At 55.0% G+C, this 25,120-nt stretch overlaps 8 protein-coding genes across 8 annotated transcripts; 3 read left to right on the forward strand and 5 right to left on the reverse strand.

The window, feature by feature from the left end:
* Positions 1-814: 814 nt before the first annotated feature.
* COL26b_002222 (putative NRPS-like protein biosynthetic cluster) lies at positions 815-4,660 on the reverse strand (the record flags this gene model as incomplete). The annotated part of the gene is made up of 1 exon (XM_053175149.1): positions 815-4,660. One exon carries the CDS (start codon positions 4,658-4,660, stop codon positions 815-817), a length of 3,846 nt encoding a protein of 1,281 aa, XP_053040769.1.
* Positions 4,661-6,482: 1,822 nt separating this feature from the next.
* COL26b_002223 (uncharacterized protein) lies at positions 6,483-8,465 on the forward strand (the record flags this gene model as incomplete). The annotated part of the gene is made up of 1 exon (XM_053175150.1): positions 6,483-8,465. The coding sequence occupies one exon, from the start codon at positions 6,483-6,485 to the stop codon at positions 8,463-8,465; it is 1,983 nt and encodes a 660-aa protein (XP_053040770.1).
* A 195-nt stretch (positions 8,466-8,660) lies between these two features.
* COL26b_002224 (uncharacterized protein) lies at positions 8,661-9,080 on the reverse strand (the record flags this gene model as incomplete). Its single annotated transcript, XM_053175151.1, has 2 exons — positions 8,661-8,761; positions 8,834-9,080. The coding sequence occupies 2 exons, from the start codon at positions 9,078-9,080 to the stop codon at positions 8,661-8,663; spliced, it is 348 nt and encodes a 115-aa protein (XP_053040771.1).
* Positions 9,081-10,794: 1,714 nt separating this feature from the next.
* On the reverse strand, positions 10,795-11,577 carry COL26b_002225 (uncharacterized protein; the record flags this gene model as incomplete). The annotated part of the gene is made up of 2 exons (XM_053175152.1): positions 10,795-11,175; positions 11,245-11,577. 2 exons carry the CDS (start codon positions 11,575-11,577, stop codon positions 10,795-10,797), a joined length of 714 nt encoding a protein of 237 aa, XP_053040772.1.
* Positions 11,578-12,984: 1,407 nt separating this feature from the next.
* On the forward strand, positions 12,985-13,788 carry COL26b_002226 (uncharacterized protein; the record flags this gene model as incomplete). Its single annotated transcript, XM_053175153.1, has 1 exon — positions 12,985-13,788. One exon carries the CDS (start codon positions 12,985-12,987, stop codon positions 13,786-13,788), a length of 804 nt encoding a protein of 267 aa, XP_053040773.1.
* A 609-nt stretch (positions 13,789-14,397) lies between these two features.
* COL26b_002227 (uncharacterized protein) lies at positions 14,398-15,872 on the reverse strand (the record flags this gene model as incomplete). Its single annotated transcript, XM_053175154.1, has 2 exons — positions 14,398-15,509; positions 15,560-15,872. The coding sequence occupies 2 exons, from the start codon at positions 15,870-15,872 to the stop codon at positions 14,398-14,400; spliced, it is 1,425 nt and encodes a 474-aa protein (XP_053040774.1).
* Positions 15,873-16,708: 836 nt separating this feature from the next.
* COL26b_002228 (uncharacterized protein) lies at positions 16,709-19,247 on the reverse strand (the record flags this gene model as incomplete). The annotated part of the gene is made up of 4 exons (XM_053175155.1): positions 16,709-17,536; positions 17,589-17,827; positions 18,045-19,124; positions 19,238-19,247. 4 exons carry the CDS (start codon positions 19,245-19,247, stop codon positions 16,709-16,711), a joined length of 2,157 nt encoding a protein of 718 aa, XP_053040775.1.
* Positions 19,248-21,797: 2,550 nt separating this feature from the next.
* Positions 21,798-24,137, forward strand: VPS1 (vacuolar protein sorting-associated protein 1; the record flags this gene model as incomplete). The annotated part of the gene is made up of 5 exons (XM_053175156.1): positions 21,798-21,856; positions 21,918-22,052; positions 22,138-23,783; positions 23,834-23,918; positions 23,969-24,137. The coding sequence occupies 5 exons, from the start codon at positions 21,798-21,800 to the stop codon at positions 24,135-24,137; spliced, it is 2,094 nt and encodes a 697-aa protein (XP_053040776.1).
* Between the last annotated feature and the right edge of the window lie 983 nt (positions 24,138-25,120).

The following is a 25,120-nucleotide window of genomic DNA, read 5'->3' on the forward strand; positions in this document are numbered from 1 at the left end:
ACATCACCAACTCCGATTTGCCAATGAGTCAACCTCGGAAGCTCAACGCCACTAGGTCTTTAAAGTCTTTGCTGAGACCTCTCGGAGCGTTTCTACCGTTACCAATGAATTTTTCAAGGTTTCGTTTCTCCGCGCCCAGATTTTGTGGACTACTTGCCAGTATCCGTCGTTTCGGTAAATCGTCAGTTGTGGTGTTTCTAGCGCAATGAGCGAGAGAAAACAGACATGGCAGCCACACATGGAGTTCAAGCCACACGAGCTATCAGGGACGAGGCTTGGCCGATGTGGCTGGAGCTTCCCTGGCCAGGTGGGGCAGGTGGGCAAGAGATGGCAGCCGGGGTTTGGGGAAAAAGCTCGGGCGGATCCGAGTGAGGAGCTGCTGCAGGGGCAAAGCAACTCGGGCCATGACAGACTCAACCAATCATGACACTTGACTCTTGTTACTTCGATTCACTCACGGCAGGGGGTTTCTTAGACTTTACGGGGATTTAGAACTGGGTCTAGTTCCCCTGCTGCTTTATCCATCTTTGATGTCATAAGAGGTGCTCAGATCTAACGGCTCGGCCGGCTTGCACAATCCGGGGCCTTTTGAACGCCTTGACAAATAAGACGATCCTAGGAGAACAGTGCATCTGAACGCAATTCTTGGCAAAGCCCGAAGATTTAGATGCCTTATTCCACTTTCCAGCTATACTCGCCTTGATTACTATATCTTCAAAATATATCAAACTAAAGGCAAGTGCGGTTTTGTCTCAACCCCAGAAACTTCGTTGTAAATGTCCATACACATATACCTCTTCCTTTGGGCAACAGCTCAAATGGGCTCATCCCTAGGCTCAATGAGCACCTCGTTGACAGCAACATGCTCTGGCTGGCAGACCGCATAGACAATTGACGACGCAACATCCTCGGCATTCAAGACCTTGGCGCCCGAAGGCTCGCCGAACTTCTTAAGGGCCTCGGCGTCCGTAGACATACTGAGCAGATCCGTAGCCACGTTTCCGGGCTGGATCGAAGTCACCCGCAGACCTGTGCCTGCGGTCTCCAGACGCAGACTCTGCAGGGTGGCCTCGACAAAGAACTTGCTAGCAGAGTAGACACCGAGACCCGGGAACACCTTGCGGCCGGCGTCTGACGAAATGGCGACAATATGACCCTTTCCACGACCGAGCATGCCGGGCACAGTAGATGACAGGCAGTGCAAGAGACCCTTGCAGTTGACGTCGACCGTACGCTCCCACTCTTCGGTGTGGTTGTTGGCCATCATGGTGAAGTACATGACACCAGCGCAGCTGACGAGAATGTCAACCGGTCCAAGCTTCTCGGTCGCGGTCTGCATGAGCGACTCGACGTCTTCCCTCTTCGTGACGTCTGTCTTGTGAATGAGAACCTTGCCTCCAGTGCCGGCAAGCTTGGCCTTGACACCTTCCAAGGCCTCGGTGCGCCTTGCCGCGAGAGCGACGTGGGCGCCCTCCTTGGCGAGACCAGCTGCGACGGCTGCTCCGATGCCAGATGAAGCACCAGTGACTACGGCAACCTTGCCAGCAAGGCGGCCCACGTTAACTCTGGATGCCGCGCCGTTGACGTTGGCCCGACGCGGCGGTCTTGAAAGCCATCCTCTAGCGTAGAAGTGACGAGTGTAAGTCTCAAGCAGATGGCTATCGATCTTAGGACGATCCAGCTTGTACTTTGCCAGGACAGACGCAGTGGCATCGTCCTTGAGGACAGTGACGGCCTGCAGAGTCTCGGCAGTGGGCATACCACCGCGAAGAATGTCAACGGTGAAAGGCACGTCACCAGCAGCTTTGGTGCCGAATCCTCTCTTCTTGGTCCAGAGCTCGACCCAGTCGTCCCATGGAATCTTGGTTGTTGTGTATCCAAGCTCCCGTAGGCTGTCGAAGATGTAGCTGGCCGAAATTGGGGCGGGATCGCCAAGGTGGTAGACCAATTGGTTGGGGTCGGTATGATTGGCGAGTGTTGTAATAGCAGCGCTCACATAGTCGACAGGGGTCATCTCTGCGAACCAGTTGTCGATGCCTGGTGCGGTCTTGAGCTGCAGAGACTCGACAATCAAGGCATTGAGCAAGTCCCAGGCGTTGGTAGACCCTGTCTTGCTATGGCCACTGATTGTACCTGGGCGGTAGACTTTACAAGGCATGCCGCGGCGAGCAGCCTCGTAGACCAGCTTTTCGGCTACCCACTTCGTCTGTCCATAACCATCGATGAGCTTCTCGGGGACATCGTCAATGTCGACCATGGCGTCTTCGGACCATCCGGCCACAGACGGTGTCAAGACACCGTTTGTGGAGATATGGTGCAGGGTGGCACCGCTCTTGGATGCGATACGCAAGATTTCCCTGGTGCCTCCAACGTTGGGGCTTCTCAAAGCAGCGTAGGGGTAAACCAAGTTGACAGTTGCAGCAGCGTGAATGATAACCTCAATTCGGGAGACGAGCTCGTCGTAGACGTCGGGTGCAAGACCGAGATGCTCTCGAGACAGATTGCCGGGCAGAATCTCCATTCTGTCAAGCATAGAGTCGTCCCAGATACCCAGATCGATGAGGTTCTTGCGGATTCTGGCCATACCTGCAGGCGCAGACTCCTCTGTCGGATCCGTGAATCGGACTAGGCAGATGATGTGCGCGGCAGTAGTCTCGATGAGTTGCTTGAGAAGGAAGGCTCCGAGGTAGCCGGTAGCGCCGGTAAGGAGCACCGTATCGGCATCATTCAACTTGCGCATAGGAGTGCCGTTGGACTTGATGTCCTTGGGAAGCTCACAGTCAGCCCGGAGAACGGCGGGAAGATCAGACTGAACTGCGGCAGTGTGACCATCGCGAGCATCACGAATTGCCTTCAGGTGACCCTCCAGAGTCGGGTTACCCGCAAGAGGAGCCAATGGAACAGGGAATCCGAACTCCTTGGTGAATCGATTCGCGAGGTCCGCCAGCACAAGAGAGTGGCCGCCGATATCGAAGAAGTTGTGCTCTTCCGTGATGGCAGTTGCGGGCATGTTGAGGGAAGCAGCCCAAAGCTTCTTGACGGTCTCCATCTTGACCTTGGTATTTTGCTCCTTGTCTCCGTTGACGGCAACCTTGGGGGTTGGGGGTGGAGGCAAAGCCTTGAGGTCGACCTTGCCAGAGACTCCGTGGGTGGGAAGCTGCTCCAACTCAACCCAGAAAGTGGGGATCATGTACAGAGCCAAGTGCTCTGAGAGGATGCGCCTCGCGCCTGGGCTGTATCCAGACTCGTCGATAACGACATCTGCGCGGCCTCTCTTGTCTTCATTATCCCGCACCACATAAGCTACCAACTGCCTCTCGAGGCCGTCACCGTGAGAGGAGACAGCGCAATCGCGCACAGCCAGGTGCTTCACGACGGCATTTTCAACGGCACCGGGCTGAACGGTATAGCCACGCGTCTTGATCATGCCACCGGCTCTGCCAGTGATCTCCAACAACCCATTAGGAAGAATGCGGGCGAGATCCCCCGTCCGGTACATGCGGGCACCCTCCTTCTTGTCGAAGGGATCTGTGTGGAATGCCTTGGCTGTCGTCTCGGGCAGGTTCAGGTACCCACGTGCAAGGAGGTCTCCACCGACGTAAAGCTCGCCGCTGATGTTGTTGCCAACGCGGTTACCATCCTCGTCCATGATGTAGATGTGCTCCGGATCCATAGGCGGCCCCACGGGGCAGACACGGGCCTCAAAGTCAATGAACGTGCTAATGTCTCCGGCCGCAACCTCGTGGGTCTCGCTGGCGCTGTAAACATTGAGCAGTTTGGTGTTGGGCAGAGCCTTCATTGCTCGACGGCACAAGTCGGTGGTGACAACTTCACCGTTGAGCCAGAGAGATCGCAACTCTGTCAGGCGGCTGCCCAAGTGCGGGTGACGAGACAGAACAGTAGCCAATAGAGTGGGTGTCATAAGAGTGTCTGTAATGCGCCGGGACTCAAGCAGGCTCACAAGAGCTGTCGGGTCATAGCTAGCACAGTCTGGAATGGCAAAGACTGTCGCGCCACGCAGAAGGGGCCGAAGCATCTCCCAGACAAAGAAGACATTGCAGGCCACCCTGTCGCCAGGTTGAAGGTCGCTGAGGCCAAATCTGAGGTCGTATGAGCGCACAGCAGCTCTGTGAGGGTTGGCGATGCCCTTAGGCTGGCCAGTTGTACCGCTCGAGTAGGACACAAATGCCAAACGCTCGAGATCATCGCTGGCGGGCAACGGAGGGAGTTCTGACTCCTTGTGTCCATTGACGGCTGGCTGGCTAGGCTCGTCATAGGCGATGATGGGCACATCAGCCTTGATGTGGTCGACATGCTGTTTTTGAGTGATGACTATTGTCGGCTTCGCATCTTCAATCACATCGCGCAGCAACCCGGAAGGGTATGCCAGCTCGAGCACCAAAAAGGCCCCGCCTGCACGGAGAGCAGCCACAGAAGCCACAACGTAGTCGGCACTCCGGTTCATGAGAATGCCGACGAGGTGGTCCCGGCCGACTCCATATTGCCGGCGCAGACGATCAGCGAGAGTCTGCGTTTCTTGGTCCAACTCGGCGTAGGTGAGAGTGCGAGTCTCATCCTCGAGAGCCACAGCATCTGGGGTGGCTTTGGCCTGCTGCTCAAAGAGGGCAGCGAGGTCCTTGTTGATGTCGAGAATAGGCATTATTACTGTTGGCAGGATATGTAGGGTATAAGGTAGGCCAAATGCAAGAAGATAAGGTAAGGTATGAGGAAACGGTGGTCACTCCCGGGATACACGATAAGAGAAATAAGGAGGTAAATCAACAGACAGTGTGCCCAGGAATGGTGTAGCAAGATTGCAAGTAGTGTAGAGGCAAAGATTTAGATCAAGCTCTAGGACTTTTATGAAGTGCCGGAAAGCTGCAGCGTTCAGAGGCTGGGAAGGAAATTGGTCACGAGACCAGGTTGCCAGAGCTTTTTTCCAACTTTAGTTACCTTGAGGGAAGGCGAGAATACCTGGATACAGAGGAAGATCCCGGGCAAAAAGCAAGTCAACAAAAAGGAAGGACATGGTGGAAGGTACCTAACTGCCTGGGTTGCTTGGCTTTCGCAAGTCCCCTACCCGCTAAGAAGTCCCTCAACAAGTCAGGGACCAACCAGCGAAGCACATGCAAATGCGATAGTCGTCACGAAGCGTTCATTCATCAGTATGGGGAGGCGAGAGCGGCCCATAACACCCACCTCCAGTGGGGGAGCGGCCAATCAGAAGCTAGGTGACAGAGTTGACCGGCTGGGTTAACTGGGTCAAGCTGGATGGAAGGCGAAAGAAACCCGGGGTGTCGGCGTCGTTACCGTGTCCCGGCCGACTCCAACGCAGAGAGCAGCGCGGGAAGGCGGTTGTCGCAGTTGTTCGGTACCCTAGGGCCGCCAGACGGGCTGAGCAGGCGTCTGGACTACTCCGAACCTTACCCTAAGCAACTAGGCGACGTAGGATGCCTCAATTGGCCGGTCCAGGCCTGGTTATGCGGTAAAAGGGCGTAAGGGGGGTACTTGGGATGAAGGGCGGGCGAGGCTTTAACATATGCAAAAAAGTTGCAGACGATGTCGGTGACGAAAAAAGTTAACTCGCGTGGGGTCCATTGTTGTCTCTTGAGCATGGGTAATTTAAGCTGAGTTGCAATTGTCAAATTAAAGACAGAGTCAAGCACGAAATCGACCCTTCACGCGAAATGACTCGCTGGTTGTTGAGGAGCCCCGGTTGCGTGCTACCTCTGTGGCTTTGTTGCGGGTGAGTGTCGGACCGGTGTGTGGCTGTAAGATGACATAATCCTGTCGGGATGTGGCTTGTGCTTAATGTGGCTGAGCATAGCTCCGAGATCCGACTATCGGCTGTCGGTATCCTGCGGAAAGGAAACGTACCGAAGCAGCGCCAGCCCTAAAGCAGCACTGGGAAAAAGATACGTACTGGGCGCGTTATCGCCGGAACCACTCTATCGCCACGCGAGACGCATGGACCAGTCGATGGCCCACCTGCCAAGTGAGACAGGGAACAGCTGGGAAGAAGTGCTTCGGCAGCGCGGGATCGACTGCTTCAGGACCAGGACCTGGATCACCTGGCCGGGTGTTGTGTGCTGCGTTTCCTCACCTTAGCCACAGCTGTGCCATCCGTCGTTCAACCGTCCTTTCGTCTGATGTTTTTCTGAAGCCCATGCGTTCGACGTCGTTCGCTCGATGGAGGCAAAACAATCGTTTCACGCCCGAGAGAACTCGTCATTTTTCTGCATCGCTTTGCATCGCATTGATACTACCGCACTCTCACCACTTGGCACGCTGGTATGCCTTCCCCCCGCTCCGATCTGACCGCAATGGGCGTAAATGCCGAGCCTTTTCCCTCGCTGACTGATCGTCATGGCGTAGCCGTCCTCGGATTTCCACGCTCCTAGCCCTTCGCCCCCCCGTCCGGTCCGGACCTGTTACGACTACATATCATCTCACTACCCCCACGCTCCCGACCCGCGAACACAATGGTCGACGGAAACCATTTAGAGAACGAGCCGCTCTTGAGTAACATGGAGCGACAACAGGCCGGCGAGCCTCCGAATCGGACGAACCCGACCGACCATCCCGATGCGCCCCTCGAAGACAATCCACGCCGCGAGCTTGAAGTCGACGAGGACTCTGGACCATCGACTCCTAGGTTCATGCAGGATGAGGGAGAATGGAAGCGCTGGAAGTGGGTGCCATACCCGGTCCGTCGAATTGTGAAGGCCACAGCGAAGTGGTCCAAGGGCCCACAGAATCCCAGGGACTACAAGATCAAGCCCATCCTCCCCCAGGTTCAAGAGTTTCCTCTCGTTCTGGTTGAGAAATACTTGAAGACTTCCAAGCATCGTGTCGGCATTGTGTTCCTCTATGTTGCCATCTGGATCATCACATTTGCGCTGGTCAAGAGGAGTGAGACGTTTGCGACCGAGATTGAGGGCTGGGGAGCACCCCAGCAGATTGGATGCGGCGCGACTTACTGGGGGCGAGGGAACAAGTGCGGCCTCAATGGCGCCGATTGTCGTCCCTTCAACGGCAGCGGATTTCCCTTCAGGTGTTCGGCCAACTGCAAAGGCTACATGGTCCTGAACCCGAGAGCGGTCGGTGACCAGGAAATTGTGTACCAGTCCTTCGTCATTGGCGGACCGGCCAACGATACTAGCCAGCCCGTCTACCGCGGCGATTCGTTCCTATGCGGTGCTGCTATCCATGCTGGCGTGGTCAGCAACGAGAATGGAGGCTGTGGAGTGGTCCGCCTCGTTGGAAAGCAACAAGACTACATCAGCACCGAAAGAAACGACATTGAGAGCATCAGTTTCGACTCGTACTTCCCGCTGTCATTCACTTTCGAGCCGAATGTGCAATGCAAGGCCCGCGATCTGAGGTGGAACCTTTTGGCTGTCTCAGTCGTTTTCACTGCCATCCTTTCCATCTTTACGGCTTCACCAGCGCTGTTCTTCTTCTCGGTCTTCACCGGCATCTTCTGGCACGTTGGACTGGCCTCAGACCCGCCGAATCACTACTCCGTGGCTGACCTGGTCTCCAATATTATCGGAAAGTTCCTTCCGGCAATGTTCTGCGCCTGGGTCATGTACGACAAGATGGGTATTAGGCGCACTCTTTTCGGTCTGACGGCTCAAATTGAGAAAACCATTCTTTGGCTCGGCGGATGCTGGGTTGGCGCTCTCACCAACTACACGTTCACATGGATTCCGATCCAAAGACTGAACGCCCACGACTTGCAACAGCAACCTGGCGCCAAAGCCGCATTGGCCATCATCATCATTGTTCTCGTCGTCATCATCGTCAAACAGGTGTGGTATTTTAGACAAGAAGGCCGGCTCATCAAGTACCTAAAGCTATACTTGCTCTTCCTTGGTGGAATCATCGTATGTCTCGTCCTCCCGGACTTGAGTCTGCGCATCCATCATTACATTCTCGCCTTGCTTTTACTGCCCGGCACAAGCATGCAGACTCGCCCTTCGCTCCTCTATCAAGGCCTTTTGGTGGGTCTTTTCATCAACGGTATCGCTCGCTGGGGATTCGACGCCGTCCTCCAAACACCCGCCGCCCTTCAAGGAGACGCGCAGCATGGATCAGCACTTCCCAACATTCTCCCGCCCGTTATCGACCTTGCCCAAAGCACGTGGAGCATCAATTTCACGTGGACCGTTCCCTCAGGGGCTCTTTATGATGGAATCAGCGTTCTCGTCAACGATGTTGAGCGCTTCCGCACTTACTTTGATGACACGCCCGCTCAGAACAGCTTCCAATGGACTCGCGACAGCAACCTTGGAATGAACGAATACTTCCGCTTTGGATACATGGAAGGCAGCGAGAGTTATGATTTTACTAAAGCCGGCATCTGGAACGCCGAGGGCAAATGGATAGACATGAAGGAGGGTACTTCCATGGTGCGGAGTCGAAGCTTAGTAGAAGAGGAAGAGAGGATGCCGCGGTGGTAATTATATAACGTGAGAAGCACACTTATACTAGACGTATAGTCAACAAGATCATTCGAATTGGATCATGAAACCTGTCTACGAAACCGATACTGAAGCATCACATGTCCTCAGCAAACACGAGCGAGAATTTTGTTGGAATTACTATGGTATCTTTGAATAGCAAGAAGATCATCGCGGTTTCACGTCTCGCTGAATCTAGGCGCCAGGGGTGCGGCGGCAAAGGGGTCGGCCACGCTCGAGGGTGTTCGGGTCGCACGTCAAGCGGCTGTCCTCGATGCAGGTCAATTGTGCGCCGCCTGGTTTTGTAAGTGTCAGCATGCTCCTACTTCTCCCTCTGTTTGGCTTGCTAGAAAGAAGTGCAAACTCACAGTTGTTGATGCTGTCAGGCACGCAGCGGCCGGTCTGGCCGTTGACGTTGCAGACGTCCTGCTTCAAGCTCGTGTTGGCGACGCAGCAGGCGCCGTTCGGGACGGGGCGGTTGTCGTTGGCGCCCTGGCGCTCCATGAGGAGGGTGTCACGGCGGACGGCGGCCATGGCGGGGTCCTCGACAGCGGCGGCAGCAACGCTGTGGGCGGCGGCGAAGGCCATCACGATGGTCTGGAGGGAGAACTTCATCTTGACTCAAGGTATAGAGAATTGGGGAATATGCGCGGTTGTGGGTGTCGGAAAGACTGTGGCCGGGTTTGTCGAGCGCGAGAGCAAAAGAAGGATGTGTGAGAGTAAAGAGTGTCCGACCGGCGGCAGAGAAGCAGAAGAGACTGAACAGTTGAGATGAGAGGCCTAACGAGACAAGTTATCCAGAGGGGCATGAACGGTAAGGTTATATATAAGCGTCCGGAGTAGTCCTCTCCATCTGAGCTCGATTCACCCCGGCTTTCACGATGTGTCTCAATTACTACTACTCTACTCCTGGACCACACTGGTGCAACCAGAGGCGAAGTGACCGAACCCATCGGACCCCAATACTACACGATCCCCATGATCAACCGGAGGGATGAGGGAGTTTCGGGCGGGCAGACTTGCTGCATTCCCCAGCTGAAAGAAGAGCTGAGGTAAAGGAGGAGGCGGTGACATGGGACGGCCGTCGACGACCTGAATCACAGCCGTCTGAGGTTCACCTCGTCACCAGCAAAAAAAGTCTAAGCCCTGTCATTGTCCAAAAGCGAAAGCCAAAAGGGCAGTGGAAAGCCAAAAAGGGGACGTGGATGAGACGAACATGGGTAAGGGGAGGCTCTGTCCTGGGACATGCAAGAGGGCCTTTTGGGTTTAGATTGGTGCTTCCAGGAGTCGTGATGCGACGATGTTGGTGGGGAATTCGTCTGGAGAGGTGAAACCGCGGACAGGGGTATCGCTTCCTCACGACCATCACATTTTCGGAGCGGAACCGAAGGCTGTGTGAGCTGGGCTAGGCTTCTTTTGTATTTCAGCGACGAATTCGAGGAAAACATAGGGAGGTTGTTATGAAAAGAGCTCATGAGATCGGATCTCTAACGTGGTTGGTGGACTTTGCTCTTGAGGGGAGAGTAGGGTACGGTGCCCGAAGGATGGTAAGCTCGAGGTCTCGGCAGAGTCGGCATCCCGCAACAGTGACAGCTTGGGAGCGGTTCTGTTCTTAGCATGGCTGAAGGAATTTGTATCAGAGAAGCACTTGTTTCCAAAAACTTTTGGAATCTTCTGGACCTTGCCCCCGGAAAGATCTGCCGAGGGTTTCTGCTGTCAGCATACGACGTGGCTGGGAGACGGCTTCGGGTCTGGGGATCACCACGGCTCGGTGAAGATCACGGATGAGATGATCTCCGTCTGATCTGTCATGGAAGCTGAACGGTTTCTGGTGGAGCTCTGCCGTCGTTGTTATTGTTTCTATGGTCATTTCTGTTGTTGTCAATTCAAGAAGTGCGGAGCTGCCTAATCTTGGCACCAAGATGAGCTCAGTCGTATTACTAAGAACGCTTTCATTGCCGGTCATATTTGAAGATGAACAAGAATTTGGAAGTGAACGTGGTGTTGAATTGGATCTTGAATTGCTGAGATACTTTAACCACAATCTTCAGTCCCCGACTAACACGGAGTATATGAAAGAGAGACGTGAAAAACTACTGAGCAACGTGGACTTAATGGCATGAGTTTGTGAAGCTAGGTGACATTCCAGTTCACCACCAAAGTGAATCATCACAGAGACGTAGCAAATATTTTCCATAGAAACAGGAATGTATTAATTAAAATCTTCCAGTATCTAAAAGAAAGAGAATAAGAGTAGACAGTTCAGGGCCTCGAGAAACCAAGCTCTCAAACACCCCTCGGCCAACTTTCTGATCATCAATCATCAAATCTACTCCTCATCCTCGACCGCGTCAGCCGGCGCGGCCTCGACAACCTTGTTCGCAGTCTTCTTGGGCTTGGGAGCGGTCTTGGCAGCGCCGGCAGTGCCACCACCAGCAGCCTTGACGGAGGCGTCGACGACATCACCGGCCTTCTTCGCGACGGCGTCGTCCTTGGGGACGTCGGAGGCGGTCGGGTTGTCGGTGGAGGCGTTGAACTTGAGCGAGGTCGCCGTCTTGCCCTTGTTGGCCTGGTCGTCGGCGATGTTCTTGTTCAGCTTCTTGGTCTCCTCCTCCAGCTTGGCCGTCACGTTCTGGCCCTGCGCCTGCTGGGCTTGCAGCTGCATGACGGTGGCGGTGAGCTTGAGGACCTTGTTCTGGATCTTGGCGCGCTGTTTGTTGTCGTGTTAGTCGCACATTCTGAGACTCTCATGATAGAGTAAGCAGGGTGGGAAACAAACCTGAAGAGCAAGAGCATCTTCACCAGGGGTGGTCTCGGCGATCTTGGTGTTGTAAGCGCCGCGCTCGGCCTGGTTGGCAATCTTGTTGACGTTGTTGAGGAACGTGATGTCCGCCTTGTCGACCTGGGTGAGGTCCGTGGGCAGGCCGCTCAACTTCTTGAGGGCGTCCTCCTTGGCGGTGCCGGCGGTGCCTCCGCTGATGGAGAGCTCGTCAAAGGTCTTGGCCGTGAAGACCGGGGCGCGCTTCTGGATCTTGCCGGCGCTGCTGCTGTCCTTGGTGGGGGCAGCAGAGGCAACGGCGGCGAGGGCGGCGAGGACGATGGAGAACTTCATCTTGAGTTTGTTTGTAAAAGAAGGTGGTTATAAAAGTAGGTTTTAATTAAAAACGATTGTTGAGCGAGAGACGATGGTTTGATGAGAAGAAATTGAAACGACAGCACAGCTGTGGGAAGTAGAGAATAAGACTCGAAGACTAAAGATTGAAGATGAGATGGAGAGAGGGACAAAACGTGGTACAGACGCGGGAATCTTGGCCGATCTTATAGATCTTTCCGAGCATCTCGGACCAGCGTCTTTACACATTCCAGCTCGACAGATCCATGGGAAAGCACTGACAGGACGAACCTTCGGCGCCGCCGTACCGGAGCCGTCTGCCTCCGTGTTGGTCGGTGATTAGGCTTTCGACGATACGATGGGGATGGTGAGGGGCCATACGGGCAGATTAAGGCGCGCGGGTTGGTTTCAGAGTGAGGTGATTACTTATTCTCTACGCGCGTGTGTACAAACATAGCAACACTCGGAAAAATAAAGGGTAGCATTAGAGAAAGGCGTACGAGAACCGTAGAGCCGCCTCGTGGTCGTGGGTCCAGCTAGACGGTAAAGATGCCGGTCGACTTCAAGGACCTACCCTGGCACGGCCGGGGCTGAGCCTCATGCTGTCCCCCTCCCCATTGAGCAGGTAGGTCTTGGCTGCGCCGTCTCATGATGCGACGACGAAGTTGGGTGTTGGCTCGAGTCAGCGGCGAACCGGTCTTTGCAGAGTCTGCAGAGGGAGACTGGTGGAAGGAGAGCAGGTTATGGAAGGCAGAAAAACTCAAATTTGAGACGAGTTTTACTGATGTTTTTGACAGCCTGAACCTTGAGGAATGATGGGACCGTTGGGCAGAGTCAGTGTTGAGAGGGACGCGTAGGCTTGTTCTCACTGATCCGGACCGTCAAAGCCTCGGTCTCGGTCGATGGTGCCGGATGCTTCAACCATGAAGGCCATGTGGCAGTGTGCGAGAGTGAGAGACAGACAGAGGGAGGCAAGAGTGAAGCCGCCGAGAGCTGTCAAGCCTAACCCCCCGCAGATCGACCGGCGATAGATTGTAAGCTTATGATACCCATATTACATGCTCGTGGGCCCAAAACGTTCAGTGGGCTAAGATCAGCCCTGCGGTGATTGAGGAAAGCAATTTATCGCACATGGTGGTGTTTGAAGCTCGACTTTGCGTTGGAGAAAAGTGGGGTCAAAAGTCAGTTCTCTCGCTTTCGTTCATACGTCAAACCTCTCCACTTGGAGATAACTTCATCTCCTTCGGCTTGGCATTCAGTCAAGTGAACAACTCACGAGTAACTCACTCATCCGCACTTTTCACCAAATCCCTACGACTCGAGACTCTTCAAAAATAGGAGACGTCAACGACTCAGCCGTCTCTCACAAAACCCCCATCAGGAAAGAAGACGCCGAATACCACCATCATGCCCCCACGGATCCCGACCCCGGAGGACTTCGCTCCAATCCAGCAAGTCCTACCCCTGACCCTAGCCTTCCCAAACCCGCCAGAGTCCACAACAGCCATCCTTATCCTCTTCCACGGCCTGGGAGATTCCGAAGCCCCCTTCGCCTCCTTCGCCCGCGCAATGTCCCTCCCCGGCGTTCTCGCAATCTCCGTCCGCGGCCCCTCCCCGCTGCCTCCATCCATGCTGCCCGACATGCCCCAGCAGTCCTCCTCCTCCTCCTCCCCGACAGGCCACTTCCACTGGGGCGACGACCTGACCTTCGACCCCGCCACGGACGACATCTCCCCGGATCCGGGATTCACCAAAGCCGCGAACCTAGTCACAGACAAGCTTATTCGCGAGACGCTTATCGGCCGCTGTGGCTGGGAGCTGAGCGACATAATCCTCTTCGGCTTCGGGCAGGGCGGATCTCTCGCGCTGGGCCTTGCTTCGCAGCTTCGACTGGGCCCCAAGGTCGTCGACGTGACGGACGGCGGCCAGAAGGCAGGGAAGGGCGTGGATGAGGGCACGCTCAAGGGCGTGCTCTCCATCGGCGGGCCCCTGCCCCATTCCATGATCCCGACGGTTAGTACACGCGGCAAGTCGAAGACGAAAGCCTGCCTGGTCCAGCTTGACGACGACGCTTTTGATGATGTGAAGGAAGAGTTTCTTGACGTCAGGGTGGTGAGGTGGAAGCGAAAAGACGTGGCGATGCCCCGGGACCGCGAGGAGATGTTTCCTCTGATGAAGTTCTTCGCCGAGTGTCTGAAGAGTGGTTGGTAGACTGCAGCATACTTGTCAACGGAAACGCTCAGGACGAAATGTGTCTACGCTCAACATGCACAGCGAATTAGACAGCGATTGTGCAAGACCATGTGTTTCCCCACCATCATCGCCGACAGGCTTGCAAGAATTGGATGATATTCAAGAAGAAAACTAATGAAAACATGGGTTCTGGGGCTGCTGAATGGCCCCAGTAAAGCATGTGCAGCAGCCGAATGACACAACTGCATAATCGACGAGCTGAGGACGAAGGACCCTGGGCTTCACCCGGCAGACCCAAGCCGATGGTTAGAGACCGTAACATGGATCACTCCCCATAAAGGACATGTCTGCCTTACGACTGAAGAAGGTTGCATAGAAAGCGCCCAAGCCTCTCAAGGAGGAGATGGAGCGAACTGCCTGGACGAGTAGGATGTGGTATTCAATACTACCAGTCGAGGAATCCTAAGGCTAGCGGTGGATACCATAATTACAAAGAATACTGGGACGTCCTCCTATCTCCGTTTTCCCCTGCATCATCTGCTACTTTGGCAGCAGCAATGCCTCATTATCCCCTCATGCGAGTCCCTGGATAGTCTTCGTCGCCCAAAGAGAATTTGACGGCCCGAGTTAAGGCATGGGCGAGTTCTCGTTGCCTTTCCTGACATCAGAGTCATTTGGCATGGTATGGTTCCTCGGGTCGCCCTGGGACACCTTCACGGTTGGATCATCATGGACACTGTGAGGCACTGTTGGCCCCCTTCCGACGACCTGAAGGTCGCTGCTCAGGCGGTGCGGTGCCGGCTGATACGCTCTAGGCATCGCCACGGTCTCATCATCGTGAACGGTGTGAGGCTTCGTTGGGGGTTCGGAAGCGACCACTGCATCATGACTGAGCCGATGGTCGTAGCCGTAATCAGCTACTTTGACAGCAGGATCTTCATGGACGCTGTGAGGTGGAGCGGCGGCTGCGACTTTGATAGCAGGATCCTCATGCACGCTGTGAGGTGAAGCAGCGGCTGCGACCTTGGCCTTTGGATCTTGATTGATCCTGTGAGCTTCTGGCTGGCGAGCCATCTGGGTAACAGGGTCTTCGTGAATAGTGTGCAGGCGCACTTCCTGGGCCGTGCCGAGGACGGGATCGTCGTGGACGCTGTGGAATAGGGGGTTAAGTCCAGCCGGAGCTATTGGATCACGGGCGAGTCGGTGAGATGCAGATGGCTTGTCAACCACAACATTAGGATCTTGTGATCCCAACACAGGGCTTCTCAGAACATCCGGCGATCTTGCAGGAGTATCTTGGCGATTATCGCGTAGGCAGTTGTTTTCTTTGGGGTCCTCGAGAAGTTCTTCGACAATGCTGATCACGGAAGGAGTCCGGTGTCGTACAGGTGGGCTGTTGAGCGGATTCCGCCGAATTACACGAGGTATCGACGTTTCCGGCGACTCAGAGATGACAGGCAGGCTCCTCAACCCGGGCATCTCCATTTGAGGCGGTGGTATGTAGGGGGTCATCACAGGCTTGAACCGGCGGGGTGACCCCATGGGCGGCTTCGGGAAAGGATGCTTGTCGAGCTCTCTGCAGAGCTTCTCTCGCATAGTAACTTCCTGGTGGTTTATATTGATGGTCCTCGTTCTTTCGGAACCTGCGGCATGACGGTCTAGTTTCTCGCTGCCTTTGATGACATAGTGTTCTCGAATCGCGAGGCGTTGAGCCTGAGCCATGGCTGCAGCACCGGATCCTGCATTGATTAGCTTCGTGAAAGGTGACTTTTTCGGGAGATGGACTTACCACGGCTGCACGTGTAGTCTAGACATACGGAATGGCAAAAGCCTACATCTGACGGAGCAAAAGGGTCTTCCGAGTAGGCAATCCGGTCCAACATTTCTTCAGTCTTCGCGTACGCCATGCCAGCACAGCACCAGTAGTATTCCAATGACGGATACCACTTGTTCACGTCGGTGGATTCGGCTAGCCAGGTATCGGACAAAACAAGCTGTAGAGTTCGACCCTCTCTGGTCTGCAGTAAGGGATCATGTCTGTGACGAAAGACGACAGCTCTCATCGTCTCAACCGTTTCGCTTTGTCTTTGAGCCCCGGCCATTTTGGGCTTGTCCTCGCTGTGGTCTCCTGCAAGCTTTTCGTGGACCACAGTGTGTTCTGAAGAACCAACCCGAGAAGCGGTGCGAGAAACAGCCCGAGAAGCAGTACGAGGACTGCCTCGGGGGGCGGGGTCCAGGTTATTGTAGCCATGGTCCACGCTGGGAATTGGCGACCCGATGGGGAAGCTCATTCTTCCAGCGAGAAGGAAGAATGGCAAGTGAATGAATGGGACTTGTTGTGTACGGTAAAGGATGACGAGCGATGGATATCAAAAGTGTAGCTGAAGATATTGATGGCTGGAAATTGTGCGGGTCGAAAATTGACGTGACGTTGGATGATTCTCGCAGAGATCTAGATGGAGGAGAGACATCCATTGTCAGTAGGCGTAATGATGGCATGAGCAGTCCCAAGGGTGGCAGGTGCCCAAGCTCGATGAACTTGGCGTCACTTCGGCAAGAGGTAACCCGCGTCTTCTTCCATGGGCATCGAAGTCTCTACGCCTTCGTCTTGGCATACATCGACCAACTGCAGAAGGAGCTGTCATGAGAAGGCGGCGACTGCGGACTTGACTTGCGAAACGGCAAGACCCATAGATGTTGGTTGGGGGAAGCCGCAAGTGAATCGCAAGATCCCGCGTGGTCAACGTAGGGCGGTAATGTAATTGATTTATGCCTTTATGAAATATTTGTAAGCATTGACGAACGAGTCCATCGTCAACTCAGTAGCCGCCCTACCGCCATGCCCATTCTCCGAGCGCCAATACCCCATAGTACACATTGCATGAAGGAGATTTATTCCTGTTCTGGTCTATGATTCCAATCACCTGATCACGTACATCTACTCCTCAGCTCGATCGTCTTCTCTCCATCCATTCGAGCCTCTCGAGGCTGCACTATGTAATGATCTGAGAGTTGTACTTTGGTTCTTATTCGACCACCTGTTGATTGTCAGCAGAGATGCACGACTCGTCGTGGTGTTGCCAACGTACACTTTGACTTTTCCGTCGTCGCCGCACGACGCCAGCATACAAGGGTCTGCTGGATTCCAGCTGACGGCATTAGTCCGGGGCTGATGACCTTCAAGCCTTTCAACGGCAGCGCCGCTATTCTTGTGCCAGATGAGGATGTTCCCATCTGCTTCTAGATTAGCTTGTAACGATGCAGTTCTGTGCGACTCCGACTTACCCTCGCTGCCGCTAACGACGAAACTTTCGTTGGCGCCACCAAAAGCACTCCTGATGAGGAAGTCGCCCCCCGTATGTCCGAGAAACTTTTGTACAGAGGTTCGAGTTGCCAAGTCTATCAGTTGCACCTCGCCGTCTTTTTTGTTGACAAGAAGATGCCGGGAGTCTTCGCTGATGCTGACGCAAGTTGGCCGAGCCTTCAGCTCCATTTCATACTCCAATTCGCGTGTGGTGGGATTATAGACGTGTATCTTCTGCACGTCGTCCACCGCGACCAGCCAGTGACCATCGGGCGAGCCGCACAAGTCCTGAACCCGGTGCTTCTTGCCCCATTCGTACAGCATTTCCCCTGAGGTGCTCCAAGTGCGCAGGCCGTGTTGCTTATCCAGGGCTCCGGTCACAAAACTCTTGCTGTCAGCGGCCCATACACAACCGCTGGCTGGCTCCTCGAAGCGCTCCAGTTTAAGCCTCAATTCCCCAGTCTGTATCATGAGTTGTCAGCTAGGGGCCTCAAAGCAGGCGCACAAAACATACCGATGTGTCCCACAGCCGTGCATACTTGTCCTGTGAGCACGTTACAAGCATCGAGTCGTCGGGGCTCCATGAGAAATTGCCAACACCATGAGCGTGTGGGCGAAGAACTTGTGAAACTGAGAATGAAGGGAGATCCCAAATGACAACTGCCTCGCCGCTACCACAGGCTGCCAGACGTTTGCCGTCGTGTGAGAATTGTACTTGCCATACCTCCCCATTCAGATCTGTCAACTCCAGGGCTACCTCGGTGGGAAAGTGGCTCCGCTCGCAGTAGTGATCGGAATATAATGATGGTGAAGATGCAGTGGTATGCCACAGACAGCTGTCTATTTGGCTCTGCTTTACCTGTTGCAGGAGAACCGCCAGCCTATTTTCAGGCAACATAACAGACGGCGATATACATTCTACGATAGGTCAACATTTGCGACACATGACACTCGGGGGAATATCACATACTCGACAACTCCGACAGCAGCACCTTTCTGGACTGACCGTGAGCACCATCCCATTCTGCCTTGGCCTTCAAATCCTCCGTGGACTGGCACATGAGTAGACTAGACAGGAAATGGAGCTTCTGGGTGTCTTGATAAAGCGGCGTGAGCTCTGTTCGTAGTACCATGAGGGCTTTACTCGTATCACGCTGTTCCAGGAGCTCTAAAAACTTCTGTTGGCGCAACCAGAATCGCATGACGTTCCTGTCTGAGCCGGGGGCCAGGACTAAGCCGTTCCCTTGTTGGCCTCGGTCATCGGACATGACGGCTCCGAAGAGAAGCTCCTCGGCTTGACCCCACTCGCCGTTGACGACCGCATTCCGGAAGGCGGCGACCGTTGGACTCTCGAGCTCGTAGCCGCTGTCCTTGCTGACGCTCTCCGCAGCACCATGATAACCCATGTCGGAAAGGGCCTGAATCAGAATGCGCGTCACCTCCTCGCGATCATGCCCGTAATATGTCGTCGGCGGTCGTGACGGTGTTTCCTTGTCGGAGCGGGAGGAGCCGTTCATGGCAGCGGCCTTGCGAGTTCCATTTGTAGCAGAGGCAGTCAGCTGGGCATCAGAGGATGCGCCGTTGGAGTAAGCCCTCGGAGCGCCGTTGGAAGCCAGTCCATCTCCGTCTGAGATCATGTTGGCGTCGCCTCTTCTGCGTTTGACGCGGTGGGAGGCGGATCGACTGGCGCCGGCAGACGTAGTAGGAGGGCTTCCCCGATCCGAGTCGGAAGTGGCTCGTTGTCTACGGCCCAAGACCTGACGAGGCGCCGTATTAGATGCTATCGTTCCGGTGGCAATCGAGGAATGCTGGGCAACGGCGGGGGAGTGCAGGGGCGAGGGATGGAGTTCGTCAGGGGAGGCCGAGGAGGGGCGAGAAGCGGCGACAGAGGGCAATAGATCTGGATTAGAGGGTATCTGAACGTTCGGCGGGGTGGGGTGATCGTTGGCGGCGAGAATGTAGTGGGAGTTGGGATCTGGATCGAAGTTGGGGTCCAGGTCGGGCTCTGTTGCCGCGGGGAGAACCCGCGGATGCTCTCGTCGATCGGTATCTGTTGGAAAAGCAGGTAGGGTCGCCCAGCATCGGAGGAATGCAAGGTCGGCGGTGACGAGTCGCTCTGTTGCTAGGCAGTTTAATTACTAGGCCTGAGAGATGGGTGCGAACGGACGGACATGTGTTTGTAGGCGTCAGGTAGTCGGGTCAGGTTAGGTAAGGTAACGTAGGTAGGGACGGCAAGGCGAGGCTCAGTAGAGCTGCGTCTGTACGAATCGCTGGTGGGAGAGCAGGCGAGGCAGATGGTATGCACAAGGGACGAGGTCTGGGAGTCGGGCCTGGGCGTTGAGGCCGGTAGTCTCTGGTGAGGTAAGGTATGTGAGGTACGGTAGGTAGGTAGACGAGGGTGGTGGAGGGAGCGTGAAATGGACGGGAAGGTGAAGCTTTGAGGTTTGGAGTTCGTTGGTGCAGGTTTCGGGGCAGTGAAGGATGGCATCGGTCATACCTACCCAGCAGGTCACCTACGTAGTCTCTACCGTACCTTCCACTGTAGGTTGGCCGAATACTTGCCTGGGCTGTCTTGAAGGTACCTACCTAAGGTAGGCAAGAAGGTAGGTATGGAGGTAGGTAGGGACCCGTGGACGGCAGCCGCGCACCGCTGCAGCACACTGACTGGGCTGCAGGGAGTGCCACTGGAGCCAGCGGACGAGCAGATGACGGGATGCCGGCTGATTGGGCCTATGGCAGCCACCCTGCGCGATGGAGTGGGGACGAATGACCTGCACCGCTTACCGGGGGGTTGGAGGGACGATTCAGTGCAGTCCATCTCCCAAGAACCCGAGACAACCATTCCCTACCTTAGCTGCTTAGCACATACAAGTGCATAGTAGAGGCCGACTAAGTGGTTTGTTTGTCCGAGCAGCACTACGCCAAATGCAACAAGTGTCTACCCTAGGTAGATACGATTTGAAAAGGAGGATTCCTGCTGGTGATACGTCGAGGAGGGCGCGCGCCTGAATGGCCAAGGCACGTTTGCCTTTCTCAGTGCACAACCAAGGTCCGAATAAAAGCCGGGAATAAAGTGCGTTGGGATACCTTGCTCACGAGACAGAGGCGTGGAAGACGGGAGGTCGAAGTGGCATTTGGACAAGGTACCTACAGATACCCAAGACAGACGGATGCTTGGGCTGAGCTTTCTCTTATCGGTCTTACTGGCAGGTACCCCAACGTTGCCTTGCCCAACTAAGGTAACGGCAGTGTAAGGTAGCAGCGACAACGGAGGCCGGGATGCTCATTATCAGTCAGGTGCCTGTGTAGTGCGTACATCATCAAGCCAGCCGGCAAGCTACGATACTGTCACTCACTTCCCGAAGTATAGCGGCAATCGTCCCCGTCAGAGAGTGGATGAACATGCAGTTTATCTGTCGTAACCACTGCTGTATGGTTGCTGATGATAGTTTTCTGAACCGAGCAGTCTGGACAGGTCTCTGGATGCAACACAGAGCCAAGTCTTGCAAGTTGCGCCTGTCTTCCAGTCCCTTGCCGTCATTCGCCGTTTCGGTCCGGGCGACAGAGCAGCGGATCCTGGTCCACACCGACGTTTCTTTCGTCTTCATGCAGCATCAGATGCACTACAGGAACGAGAGGAAACAACATAAACCGAACCCCTTTGTACCACTTCAGCTGAAGAGAGAAATAAATGAGATAATTCGATCACCTGGCTGTATCAGTCACGGAAGGACTCGGACGTGCATCAAGAGGCACCACCGCTGCCTCTGAAAGTCCCTCAGGGTGATGAATCCACGCGCAACTTGACTCTGGAGAGGCATGAGCGATAACTCACTTGTCGTCTTTTCGGGACCTGGCATCGTCAACATACCCTACCGTACCTTACCTTGTTAACAACTGACGCGGCTTGAATGACGTACGCGGAACAGGCAACTGTATTTCCTTCATCGCCGCCTACCTACCCTGCCTGTCGCATGCAAAGAGCACATCTCGAGTAACCCGAGAGCTGCACTAGAGATCGTGGCTGACCACTCAAATGTCCGCCTATCGATTCCAGCTGTCAAGTCCCCAGATCGATCACGTGAGGTCCCTCACCGTCCCAAAGCCCCGCCAAACGTCGTCGTGTCGGCAGAGTGACAGGGGCCTACGACTCGGTGGAGACAAGTCGCATGTGGCTGGTGCGTCAGGGATCTCTCAGGGCAGCAACGTGTGGACTGCCACTGCGTAAGGTACCTAGGGGACGTGGCCTGGGTCCCGTCAGGTTAGGTACGGATGGGTCCAGAGTGCGAGTGGCACCGCAGACCGTACCTTAGGTTTCGAGAGCAGCACCTAAGCACCTGGTATGTATGGCCTGGGTGCTTGCGACGTCTCTCCCGCCATCCCACCACCACCATCACCCCCAACCAAACAAAAAAGAGAGAACACCACGCTTTTCTCTCGCCAGCGATCTCCTGCGTTCGACCCTCAACCCGTACAAATACCCCGTCCTCGCCGACAAACAGGCTACCACGACCGATCTTGGCTGACCCCGACCAGTACACAGTCGTCCTGCTCACCGAATCCGACCCCCCCTTTACCCGGTCGTCCCTCCACACACTGCGATTCAGGAGCGACCGACCTGCGACAGGACACTTGACCACAAAGACGTCCCTCCGACCCTTTTGCCTCGAACACTTCTCACCGCCAACAACCCCCTCCAAAGAGCGCCGGTCGCAACGCAACCATGAGCGGCCCTCAGTCCCTCTCCACGCAAGGCGGCATTTCTGATCCCGCCTTGATCACGTTCGTGATGCCCAACCGTCCTTGACGCAATCCTCGAGCTAACTGTAACCCTGCGCCTCAGGCTCGTGAACAAGCTTCAAGATGTCTTCACAACAGTCGGTGTCACCAACCCCATCGATCTGCCTCAAATAGTCGTCGTCGGCAGTCAGTCTAGCGGAAAGAGTTCCGTCTTGGAGAACATCGTCGGAAGAGACTTGTGAGTCTGCCCAACCACTGCCTGCCCCGCCATCGTCACATGCTGCCCGGTATATGGTCCACAACTAACAATCCTGTCTTCCCAGTTTGCCTCGAGGCTCTGGCATCGTCACCCGTCGACCCCTCGTTCTCCAGCTCATCAACCGCCCCGCGACTTCCCAATCCAACGGCGTCGAGGAGCTTGCCGACACCAACGACAAGGCAGCAAACGCCGACGAATGGGGCGAATTCCTCCACATCCCCGGCCAGAAGTTCTACGACTTCAACAAGATCCGCGATGAGATCAGCAGAGAAACCGAGGCCAAGGTCGGCCGCAACGCCGGCATCTCCCCCGCTCCCATCAACCTCCGAATCTACTCCCCGAACGTCCTCACCCTGACCCTCGTCGATTTGCCCGGTCTGACGCGCGTGCCTGTCGGTGACCAGCCCCGAGACATCGAGCGCCAGATCCGCGACATGATTCTCAAGTTCATTTCCAAGTCCAACGCCATTATCCTCGCCGTCACCGCCGCCAACATCGACTTGGCCAACTCTGACGGACTCAAGCTTGCCCGTGAGGTTGACCCCGAGGGTCAAAGGACGATTGGTGTCCTTACCAAGGTCGATCTCATGGACGAAGGAACCGACGTTGTGGATATCCTGGCTGGTCGTATTATTCCTCTGCGACTTGGTTACGTCCCCGTTGTCAACCGTGGTCAGCGTGACATTGACAACAAGAAGCCTATTACCGCTGCCTTGGAGAACGAGAAGAATTTCTTTGAGAACCACAAGGCGTACCGAAACAAAAGCTCATACTGCGGTACCCCTTACCTGGCTAGGAAGCTCAACCTTATTCTCATGATGCACATCAAGCAGACATTGCCCGACATCAAGGCCCGCATCTCCAGCTCCCTGTCCAAGTACGCGGCAGAATTGGAGAGCTTGGGACCAAGCATGCTCGGCAACAGCGGAAACATTGTGCTCAACATCATCACCGAATTCACCAACGAGTGGCGGACAGTGCTGGACGGAAACAACACGGAGCTCTCGAGCACGGAACTGTCAGGTGGTGCAAGAATCAGCTTCGTTTTCCACGAGCTGTACTCCAACGGTGTTAAGGCGGTGGATCCCTTTGACGTGGTGAAGGATGTGGATATCCGCACTATCCTCTACAACTCCTCTGGTTCCTCCCCAGCGCTGTTCGTCGGCACCACTGCTTTCGAGCTCATTGTGAAGCAGCAGATTAAGCGCTTGGAAGACCCCAGCTTGAAGTGTGTATCCCTGGTCTACGACGAGCTGGTGCGCATCCTGTCGCAGCTTCTTGGTAAGACACTCTACCGCAGATATCCTCAGCTGAAGGAGAAGGTCCACGCGGTTGTCATCAACTTCTTTAAGAAGGCTATGGAGCCTACCAACAAGCTGGTCAAGGATCTGGTGGCGATGGAGGCATGCTACATCAACACTGGCCACCCTGACTTTTTGAACGGCCATCGCGCCATGGCCATCGTCAACGAGCGTTACAACCCCGCCAAGCCTGTCCAGGTCGATCCCAAGACGGGCAAGCCCCTCCCGGGTGGCACACCTAGAGCATCCAGCCCTGTCGTTCCCGAGGATACCTCAAACTCTGGTTTCTTTGGTAGCTTCTTCGCTGCCAAGAACAAGAAGAAGGCTGCGGCGATGGACGCGCCGCCGCCAACACTCAAGGCCTCTGGAACGCTTTCCGAGCGGGAGAACATCGAGGTTGAGGTTATCAGTAAGTATTCTGGGTCCTATTATGTTACAAGCGCTTAACAAATCTCGCAGAGCTGCTCATCTCTTCTTACTACAACATTGTTAAGAGAACCATGATTGACATGGTTCCCAAGGCTATCATGCTGACCCTCGTTCAGTGAGTAATACGCCTTCTGACACGATGGATCAATGGCTAACACGCGATAGATTTACCAAGGACGAGATGCAGAAGGAGCTTTTGGAGAATATGTACCGCAGCGACACCTTGGATGACCTCCTCAAAGAGAGTGACTTCACCATCCGCAGAAGAAAGGAGTGCCAGCAAATGGTCGAGTCCCTCGGCAAGGCCAGCGAGATCGTCAGCCAGGTCCAGTAAACGACACGATACGACGCACATGATAGCTCCTGAGAACATGAGAGCTTTGCCTGCTGAAGTGCTGGCAGCCCCACGCTTCCGGGGGCACACAAAAAGAAGGAGCGCGGCGTTAAGGCAGTGGAATATTCCCATACATCGTCAGCGGGGCCCCTGGAGGCGTGGACGACAGTAGACGGCTGGGTGGCGGCAGTTCCGGTGATAGTCCTTTAATGAGACGGCATACAATTGTTCCTTCGGGGAAAGACAAGACTGGATCAAGACGTCAAGACATTCTAGCGTGGAGAAGGCAGCAATGAAAAATTATGCGCAAACTTTTGAAGGAACGTGACTTCGGATCGTCTCTCGCTTTCGTTACTCATGTCCCTTCGCCAACGTCTGCGCTCGAGCTTCCGTTTCGTGAGATGCCCCTGGAATGGATTCAACATTCAGACGGTCCCTAAAGCGCATGCTCATATCCGCCAACACATGTATGACGTTCAACGGCTAAAATATCCTACAAGTGTCGGTCGCTTCGATGGATTATGTTAATAACCAAGCTGTCGGTGTACTCGATGAGGTGCCAGCATGGCGCGTGCTCTTGTATACTTTCCGAGGGCAGCCATTCGGACATGGTCTGGTCTAGGCCCAGATTACCGTTGAAAGAGCGAGTCAAAGCGATACGCAGTATACATCTCCCAAGCAAGAGTAAGTACGAATACGGCCAAACGCCGTCCACATGAAGCATCTGGGTATTGAAACTCCGGTACCTCTACGTTGCGTGCGCTAGTGCAACTGTGTCGGGTGAAACCAGGAAGCATCAGGGTAGCTCCCTTGCGTCTAGCCCTCCCCGCTTCTGGAAGAGGTCGAAGCTTCCGCTCAAGATGAGGCGAGGAGGGGAGGACAGGCGGCCTGCTCGGTTGGAAGAAGGGAGGAGGCGCGCGCGAGTTCTGTAGAACAAAACTCACGTCGTTCTCTCCCTTTTCTTTGCATCTTCTCATCCCCGC

Source organism: Colletotrichum chrysophilum (genome assembly GCF_026319265.1).
Source record: "Colletotrichum chrysophilum strain AFK26 chromosome Unknown scaffold_11, whole genome shotgun sequence".
Lineage (NCBI taxonomy): Eukaryota > Fungi > Ascomycota > Sordariomycetes > Glomerellales > Glomerellaceae > Colletotrichum > Colletotrichum chrysophilum.